Below are 10,000 nucleotides of genomic sequence, written 5' to 3'. Positions count from 1 at the left end.
ATTTTTAATTTTTTAATAAATTATATTTTTTTTTTTTTTAAAAAAAAATTTTTTTTTTTTATTTTAAATAAAAATTTAAATAATTAAATAAAAAAATTTTAAATTTTATTTTTAAAAAAATTTTATTTTTTTTTTTTTAAAAATTTTAAATTTTTTTTTCCCCAAAATTTTTAAATTTTTTATTTTTTTAAACCCCCCAAAAAAAAAGGGGGGTTAAAAAACCCCCCCCTTTTTTTTTCCCATTTAATTTTTTTTTTCCCCATTTTTAAAAATTTTTTTTTTTTTTTTCCCCTTTCAAAAAAAAAAAAATTTTTTAAAAAAAAAAAAAAATTTACTTAATAAAAAAAAAAAATTTTTTTGAAAATTTTTTTTCCCCTTTTTTTTTATTTCCCGGTGTTTTTTTCCCCCCAAAAAAAAAAAACCCCCCCCCAAAAAACCCCCTTTAAAAAAAAAATTTTTTTAAAAATTTTAAAAAAAAAAAAAACCCCCAAAAAAATTTTTAAAAAATTTTTAAACCGGGGGGAAAAACCCCAAATTTTTTTTTAAAAAAAAAAAATTTTTTTAAAAAAAGGGGGGGGAAAAAAATTTGAAAAAAAAAATTTTTTTAAAAAAATTTTTTTTAAATTTTTTTTAAAATTTAAAAAAAACCAAACAAAAAAAAAAAAAAAAAAAATTTTTTTTTTTTTAAAAAACCCCCGGGGTTTTTCCCAAAAAAAAAACCCCGGGGCAAATTCCCGTCGGGAAAGGGGTGAAAAAGGGAAGGGTTTTAAATTTTTTTTCAAAAATTCTTGGAATATCTTGCACTATCAAGAAATGCTTGCGTTGTGGAAATACACTCACAAAAACATACACACAAATCAACAGGGGTTACATTCTAGACAGCAATTGTGGTTGGTAAATTCTTGGTTGGCAAAACTAAAGACGTGGGAAATAAAGGATTAGTTTCCACTTGCTTAAACGTAACTCTTGCATCTTACCATATGTTATGTATATATATATATATATATATATATATATATATATATATATATACACACACACACATACACACAGACATATATACATATTGTAAGAGGCTGTTGGTGACTAAACAATGACTGGCAATGCAGACATAGTAGTTAAACGGCTTGACTCTTTATTGTAAGAGTACACACAAGTAATTGAAGCTACGATGCGATGTCTTGGGAGCAAGCGCTGAGTGCAGTGTCGCGCCCCGGCCATCAGAGGGCCGGAGGCGGCGTGCGAACAGGAGGTCGAACGGTTTCAGCTATAATCGTCATCTAGTGACATAGAGCCCACGTGGCAGATGCTTAATTTAGACTGTTGTCTGCAGACATGATCTTGAGCTATTAGCTTACACAAATCATGCTTATGTGCATGCCATATTACTCGGTCACCTACTCACGCCATTTGATTAACTTCAAGAGTTGTAGGGACCTGATTGGTCATCTCGTTCTCGCGTGCGTTGTCCTTGGTCCATCTTCGTGGTTACTCGTCCTTGTCGTCTTCTTCCTCTTTTTCTTAGTCCCTGTAATAATCAATTTGTCCTGGACGTCCACACGTCCTCGAAGGTCTCGCACAGGTTATCCTCGACTTCGGATTCGTCTAAACATCCTCGTGGTCCTCGTCCTCAGTGGCGTACTCGTTCACACATTCTCGCAGTTCTCGTCTAGGTCCTTCTCGACTGCGTGCTAGTCCAGACGTCCTCGTAACCTTCGTCTGGATCAATAGGCGTCCTGGCAGGCGGCGTCCTCATCGGCATCTTAGGGCGGCTGATACCTGCGCTGACGAGCTTCAGGAGTCTAACTGGATCTGCGGGTGTCCAACCGGCGCCCTTCCACTACATCTTCGGGCAGCTACATCTGCAGGTCTATGGCGATTTCTGTTGACGTACTTCCTACAGCGTCCTAAGGTGACTGTTTCCACAGCAGGGTCCTCCTTCGTCGCAGTGTCGGATATCGTCAGTCAAACTGCTATTTATAGTCAAGGAACCAGATCATACACGCATGGGCCAAGATAGTAAGAGAACAAGAAAGGCAACAGAGAGGGGAGATGTTAAGTGTTACTAGCCGGTTATCTTATATAAAGTTGCAGTTCTTAATCTTACTTTTTACTTTACTTTCGTCTGTTTTCATTTTCTGTTTAAATTCACAAAGATAAAGGAGAAAATAGGGTAGGGAGATGTAAGTAGCAGTCCACAGGGACCTGGCTTGAACTTGAAAGCTACGATGCGATGTCTTGGGAGCAAGCGCTGAGTGCCGGAGGGCCGGAGGCAGCGTGCGAACTGAAGGTCGAACGAGGTCAGCTCTAATCGTCATCTAAGTCCCGCTATTGCGATGGCTCCGAATTGACACGTGGCAGATGTTTAATTTAGACTTCGGTCTGCAGACATCTACATCATCATCTGCTGTTTTGCATCTAATATTAGTTATCCTCTTGTCCCATAAGAATTATCGTAGCATCAGGAAGAGGCTTAGTTTCCAGTTCTTTTGAAGCAAAAGGAGCAAATGTTGAAGAGCCAAGCATAAGAGGAAAACGAGACTAGAAGCATCTAGAAAATAATAAGAGTAAATTTAGAATGAGGAAGAAGGCGAAGGCGGCTGCAAAGGCGGCTGCAAGCAAGGCACTGGCGCTAGCAGACCAAAGGAATCGTCGCTGGTGTGAAGCTAGCAGAGCGATTAATGCGACAAAGAGGAAGGGAAGATAAATGCCGATCACAACAATGACGCAGCGAAAACGACGGAAATGTACTTGTGGCAAACTTACAGCTCGTCACATGACTAGGCGTAAAGTAGAAGTGATGAATGTAAACGGTACATGGATTCGCAAAAAAATAATGCAGTAAACGAGAATAATGTAACCAAAAAGGAATGCGAAGAGATAGATAATATCATCAGTGTACATCAGGGCCTGCAGGGAGCTCTTTCCTGGATCGCGATAAAATGGATCTCTTCTTCAGACGTAGCCCAAGATTCAACAACTTCCTTTGAGCGAAATTACCTGAATCAAGAGGTGTAGGGACCTGATTGGTCATCTCGTTCTCGCGTGCGTTGTCCTTGGTCCATCTTCGTGGTTACTCGTCCTTGTCGTCTTCTTCCTCTTTTTCTTAGTCCCTGTAATAATCAATTTGTCCTCGACGTCCACACGTCCTCGAAGGTCTCGCACAGGTTCTCCTCGACTTCGGATTCGTCTAAACATCCTCGTGGTCCTCGTCCTCGGTGGCGTACTCGTTCACACATTCTCGCAGTTCTCGTCTAGGTCCTTCTCGACTGCGTGCTAGTCCAGACGTCCTCGTAACCTTCGTCTGGATCAATAGGCGTCCTGGCAGGCGGCGTCCTCATCGGCATCTTAGGGCGGCTGATACCTGCGCTGACGAGCTTCAGGAGTCTAACTGGATCTGCGGGTGTCCAACCGGCGCCCTTCCACTACATCTTCGGGCAGCTACATCTGCAGGTCTATGGCGATTTCTGTTGACGTACTTCCTACAGCGTCCTAAGGTGACTGTTTCCACAGCAGGGTCCTCCTTCGTCGCAGTGTCGGATATCGTCAGTCAAACTGCTATTTATAGTCAAGGAACCAGATCATACACGCATGGGCCAAGATAGTAAGAGAACAAGAAAGGCAACAGAGAGGGGAGATGTTAAGTGTTACTAGCCGGTTATCTTATATAAAGTTGCAGTTCTTAATCTTACTTTTTACTTTACTTTCGTCTGTTTTCATTTTCTGTTTAAATTCACAAAGATAAAGGAGAAAATAGGGTAGGGAGATGTAAGTAGCAGTCCACAGGGACCTGGCTTGAACTTGAAAGCTACGATGCGATGTCTTGGGAGCAAGCGCTGAGTGCCGGAGGGCCGGAGGCAGCGTGCGAACTGAAGGTCGAACGAGGTCAGCTCTAATCGTCATCTAAGTCCCGCTATTGCGATGGCTCCGAATTGACACGTGGCAGATGTTTAATTTAGACTTCGGTCTGCAGACATCTACATCATCATCTGCTGTTTTGCATCTAATATTAGTTATCCTCTTGTCCCATAAGAATTATCGTAGCATCAGGAAGAGGCTTAGTTTCCAGTACTTTTGAAGCAAAAGGAGCAAATGTTGAAGAGCCAAGCATAAGAGGAAAACGAGACTAGAAGCATCTAGAAAATAATAAGAGTAAATTTAGAATGAGGAAGAAGGCGAAGGCGGCTGCAAAGGCGGCTGCAAGCAAGGCACTGGCGCTAGCAGACCAAAGGAATCGTCGCTGGTGTGAAGCTAGCAGAGCGATTAATGCGACAAAGAGGAAGGGAAGAAAAATGCCGATCACAACAATGACGCAGCGAAAACGACGGAAATGTACTTGTGGCAAACTTACAGCTCGTCACATGACTAGGCGTAAAGTAGAAGTGATGAATGTAAACGGTACATGGATTCGCAAAAAAATAATGCAGTAAACGAGAATAATGTAACCAAAAAGGAATGCGAAGAGATAGATAATATCATCAGTGTACATCAGGGCCTAGAGGGAGCTCTTTCCTGGATCGCGATAAAATGGATCTCTTCTTCAGACGCAGCCCAAGATTCAACAACTTCCTTTGAGCGAAATTACCTGAATCAACAGTACACATGAAACGCATCCATCCCCAAATACAGATCAATACTTACAGTTGGGTGCTTGTCTAAGTTAGCAGTCATAACTTCACCAAGTTGGCAGATATTATGCAGTGCCAATTATCCTCTACGTAATGCACTGTAAATATAACAACACAAACATAAACACACGCATATATTCGTCTGTTTCCTTCTTAACTCACCCAAGCAACAGGTACAGTTACCACCAGTGCATGTTGAACCAGTTATGACGTTAGTTGTATTACACTCTCTGGAATCCACACACTTTCCCTGGCATGTGGATGTGGCAGGGCAGGTTGCAGGAGGAGGAGAGCAACATTTGCAACCGGCGCCTGAACATCCGTTGTTAATTTCCTTTTCGCCTTGTGTGCAAGTCTGCTTGCAAACGCCCCTTTGATCGGTGCAAGTGCTTAGCGGAGTGCAATCTGAAGATATAGAAAAAGTCTAAGTACACCATAGGAGCTTAAAAGATAACAATTTACTCAATAACTTTGATATATCAATATATAACTGTCACTGTCACACTGGCCGGCATGTAAACAGAAGCTTCGATTTACTTCATTCCTTGTTTTCAAACTCAGTGGAAGATTCGAGTTGATAATTACCTCATAAGATCATTTTTCAAGGATTTGATGACTGAATACTTAGATTAGGAGTGTTCTTGTTAAATGTGAATAAAAACCAAGAGAGCTTCAGTTATGGCAGGTTTGGAATGATTATTTAATGACCATGGTGATGCTTTATTACCTGAAAAATGTGTTCTTGTATAGTATTTGTGTGTGTGTTTTCATGTACATAGGTATGCACTTATATAGTCGTAATTAGATAGTGACTCAAACAGCTTTACTTCGGAAGAACCTCCACTTTAATGGGTTCCAGTTTCTTTGCAACGCGAGAAACAGAATCAGAAGTCTTCCGCTTTTGACTGCACACGAGAGCATGTTCCTTCACTTACCGGTGCAGCAAGTTCAAAATGGCTCCGTGCAATTTGCCAATAACTTACTTATGCAGCACGTGCAAAATTCTCCGGTGCAGTTTGAGTTGGCAATGCGGTCAGCTGCAGCGCACCGTCTACTGTCCTTACACAATCCCTGACAGGTGGCGGGTGTGGCCGGGCACGTTGCATCGGGAGGTCTACAACACTTGCAGTTGAAGCCTGTACATCCATTCGTAACTTCTGATTCTCCAGCCAAGCAGGTTTGGCGACAGACTCCTCTTTCCGCGGTACAGTTGGGCTTGACTAGTGCAGTCTGAAACGTGCAAAATATCCTGTTATAGACACGCGAGAGAGAGAGAGATGACAATTGCAGTTGCATTGGTGCCAGTGCCAGTGACATGAAATGTCGCCTTTACAACTTAAAAACGTGATTTAAACATCTCATATTTGATATACTCATATTGCGTATAACAACGCTGGCTCATACTTTGACGTCACGAGGGTTGGATGCCACATATTCGGAATTTCAGTTCGTAAATTATAAACTAACATGAAGGCTCCGTGGAGAAATGTTGCATAGCTACGGCACGAGAACGCAGAACATGGAAAAAAGCACATGACAAAGGGCTACGTTTTGCCTCTGTTTCTTACACACACACACATACGTATATATATATATATATATATATATATATATATATATATATATATATATATATAAGAACACACACACACACACTCACGTGTGTATGTGTCTATATCTATCTAGCTATCTATCTGTGTATATATATATATATATATATATATATATATATATATATATATATGCGTGTTTGTGTGTGTGTGTATCTATATCTACATCTATATATTTATCTGCACACACACACACAAACCTATTTGCATTTAAAGCGTTTTTACTGGTCACAAAGTAATATTTGATAAAACGTTTTTAAAGGCATTGCCATTGCATAACAATAATTGATAAGTCAATACCCTATTACGATTTATTCCAGGTTTCAGGTCTTAATACACCCCTAGAGTTAGATTTAAGTTTTGTGACACGTACAGGAGACGCTTCTATACTAGATTTTCGTTGCCCTCAAACATTAGCAGGAGTTAGGCAAAGAACGCTCTCGGTTGCGCTCGACAACTTCCCCAGATGGCGTATAAATGTCGATAACAGCTGGTTTGAATCTTGGTCCAGGGACAGAGGAATCCAAATTTAATGAAAAAAAAAAAAATCACAGACCCAGGAATCTATTTTACAACAGTAATATGTTATAACTGAATTACGTCTGTAGTACTTATGATTTTAAGATTAAGGTAATATCCGATTCCTTTCATGATGTAATTCTGCGTCCGGACCCCCTCGTCTAGCAAATTAGACAGGATGTTCTGACCGTTCGGAAGCCTACTCTGGCGTCAGGGACAAGTCGAGCAGGGCGAGATGACGTCACACTAGCAAATGCATATAAACATTGATAGCTGCAGGCAACCTTAAGGTAGGTAATCATGTGGCCCTTTGTTGTTGTTATCAAAGGCTATTTTAGTGTCTCAGTTGCAGATATTTATAAGTTACTGGTGTACTATAATAGCGAATGTTTACTTTTATAATACAGCAGGCAATAAAGAATAGTCGAGGCTCTATTTTGGGTGCTGTTTGGAAACGGTAACAGGCATTAGTATACTCTTATTACCTAAACGTCCAAAACATGTCTAATGCAAATCGTGTTTCAAAAAAAGGGACATATGTTTTGGTGTTGTAACATTTGTCTTTAAATCTGTATTACCTAGATGGTAAATTGTGATGGTACAGAAAATTTAATAAAACATGTTTTAAGAAGTTCTACTATGTTGAGTATAAAATCAGTCAAAGATTATTGAGAAAGTTATCAATGATTTTCTTTTCTGTTTACAAATCAACTGCAATCACTTAGTGAAGAACATTTAAATTTATTAGTGTTCAGTCGTTTTCAATGAAAACATGAATTAGTAAAGCAGTTAGTCAAACTTGCATTTGAATTTGTTTTGAGATTTAAAAGGGAACAAGGCCAAACGATAAAGTTGCCAGGGAGTCACTTACTTATGCAGCACGTGCAAAATTCTCCGGTGCAGTTTGAGTTGGCAATGCGGTCAGCTGCAGCGCACCTTCTACTGTCCTTACACAATCCCTGACAGGTGGCGGGTGTGGCCGGGCACGTTGCATCGGCAGGTCTACAACACTTGCAGTTAAAGCCTGTACATCCATTCGTAACTTCTGATTCTCCAGCCAAGCAGGTTTGGCGACAGACTCCTCTTTCCGCGGTACAGTTGGCTTGACTAGTGCAGTCTGAAACGTGAAATAAACGCTACGTTTTTGGAATCTAAACTGAAGTCAAGAACATTCCCAGCAACTGTAGAAAATGAAAGCATGTATGCATTTTGTTTGAAAAAGTAGGTAATATCTAATGATTCACAATTTCCTTTTGGTGTACAGATTCTATATGGTTTATATGTTTTCAGTGAAGTCTAACACACGTATGTATGAGACCGTACACATTTGGTGTGAGACTGAATAAAAGTCCGAACGAAAAGCTGCCACTAACTTACTTATGCAGCACGTGCAAAATTCCCCGGTGCATGTTGAATTGGCAATGCGGTCAGCTGTAGCGCACTTTCTACTGTCCTTACACAATCCCCGACAGGTGGCGGGTGTGGCCGGGCACGTTGCATCGGCAGGTCTACAACACTTGCAGTTGAAGCCTGAACATCCCTTCATAACTTCTGATTCTCCAGTTAAGCAGTTTTGGCGACAGACTCCTCTTTCCGCGGTACAGTTGGCTTGACTAGTGCAGTCTGAAATATGCAAAATTAGTAAAATTTTCTTCAATAGCAGATGCCTCTCTGCGCAAAGAGATTTGAAAATGACATGTTTACTATTTGAGATAATTCTAACAAAGGGACATGTAAATACAGGGCAAGGGTTACCCTATGCATATCACAAAGAGAAAACACAGTGAGTAATGTTATGTATGATTTCATAGCTAGGATTACATACCTAGTCTGTATGTTTGTGTATATATGTATTTTGTTATCCAAGTCTGATGCGAAAGCTAAGACACCTTTAAAAGCAATTTCCTTTATCTGAAGGCTTTCTTCAGTTATATGAAAATTACCACAGGCACAAGGTAACGGGGATACAACAGACCACTTATTACTTGTATTATTATAAGCAGATGCACTCACTCTAACAGTAATTGCCAAAATAAAAATACAGCATAGAACGTCGCACTTTGAATGGAGCAATGTTTTTTTCCCCAGCACGATCTGTGGACATTCTTGCAGGTAGTTTGATGTATTGGTGTTTTTAGGTACCTCGTAAAAATCGTAGTGAGAATATAAGGATTCACTGCAAGTTACCTCATACCATGACACTAGACTTATTTTCTTTATAATATTGTATAATAATGATTTTTCGAAAGGTCAACCAAAATTCACGATTCCACAGGGCAATATATAGATAGACGTTCCCCTTTCAGGATTGTGGTAATACAGTTTTTTGTAGTAAACTCAGGAATACTCCAAATTATTTTGTCTCCTTTGTGATGGGAAATATTGCTAGCCGCTTGGATCGCATTGCACTGTTACTCTGCGAGTACTGTTTGGAAAGTATATATATATATAAGGTTACAAAGCTCAACTCGCATGCCATATGGCACGAATTTTAGACAGTATCAGATCCTTGACCTCTTCCTTACATTGTACACATTTTAGCTATATTCTCGAGTTATTCAGTTGAACGATGATATTGGGAAACCTAAAGACGGGGGAGGGAAGCCAAATGATAAAGTTGCCAGTTTGTAACTTACTTATGCAGCAAGTACAGAATTCCCCAGTGCATGTTGAATTTGCAATGCGGTCAGCTACAGCGCACCGTCTACTGTCCTTACACAATCCCTGACAGGTGGCGGGTGTGGCCGGGCACGTTGCATCGGCAGGTCTACAACACTTGCAGTTGAAGCCTGAACATCCATTCGTAACTTCTGATTCTCCACTTAAGCAGTTTTGGCGACAGACTCCTCTTTCCGTGGTACAGTTGGTCAGATGAGTGCAGTCTAAAATGTGTAAAAAATATATATGAACAAGATTTAAGTTTAGCCTTGTTATCAGGTGGATGTTTAATATCTTTTCGCTGTGGGATATGCATATGAGGATGAGGATGATGTGATAAGGTCTCCAGTTCCTCTCTATCGCAACTTTGACCCCCATTCGATGACAGGTCTCAACAGCTGTGTTTCCTTGGAAGGACTAGACAGGCACGAAGACAGAACCTGGTAACTAGAAAGGCAGCAATGACCCTTGTAAAAGAAAAAGAAGAAGAAGAAAAATGAGGTGTATCATTTATTATAAATTCTAAAGGTATTAGAATCAGACAAAACGAAAAGGGTAGCATTTATTGTAAGTTCTAAACCTGTT

General features: G+C 40.1%; 1 protein-coding gene across 1 annotated transcript in view; it reads right to left on the bottom strand.

Moving 5' to 3' along the window:
• Window positions 1–4,796: 4,796 nt before the first annotated feature.
• The window catches only part of LOC125041269 (cell death abnormality protein 1-like), a 51,603-nt gene continuing 46,399 nt past the window's right edge, over window positions 4,797–10,000 (bottom strand). Inside the window, exons 21-25 of the mRNA XM_047636106.1 lie at window positions 9,394–9,639; window positions 8,135–8,380; window positions 7,629–7,874; window positions 5,612–5,858; window positions 4,797–5,033 (exon numbers count right to left, since the gene is read on the bottom strand). Of these exons, the coding sequence (XP_047492062.1) occupies window positions 5,743–5,858; window positions 7,629–7,874; window positions 8,135–8,380; window positions 9,394–9,639 (854 nt within the window). The 3' untranslated portion in view covers window positions 4,797–5,033; window positions 5,612–5,742. The remainder of the gene's footprint in view (window positions 5,034–5,611; window positions 5,859–7,628; window positions 7,875–8,134; window positions 8,381–9,393; window positions 9,640–10,000) is intronic.

Source organism: Penaeus chinensis, chromosome 30 (assembly GCF_019202785.1).
Source record: "Penaeus chinensis breed Huanghai No. 1 chromosome 30, ASM1920278v2, whole genome shotgun sequence".
Taxonomy (NCBI): domain Eukaryota; kingdom Metazoa; phylum Arthropoda; class Malacostraca; order Decapoda; family Penaeidae; genus Penaeus; species Penaeus chinensis.
Note: the sequence above shows the minus strand (reverse complement) of the source record. Positions and strands in the feature narration are given on the sequence as shown.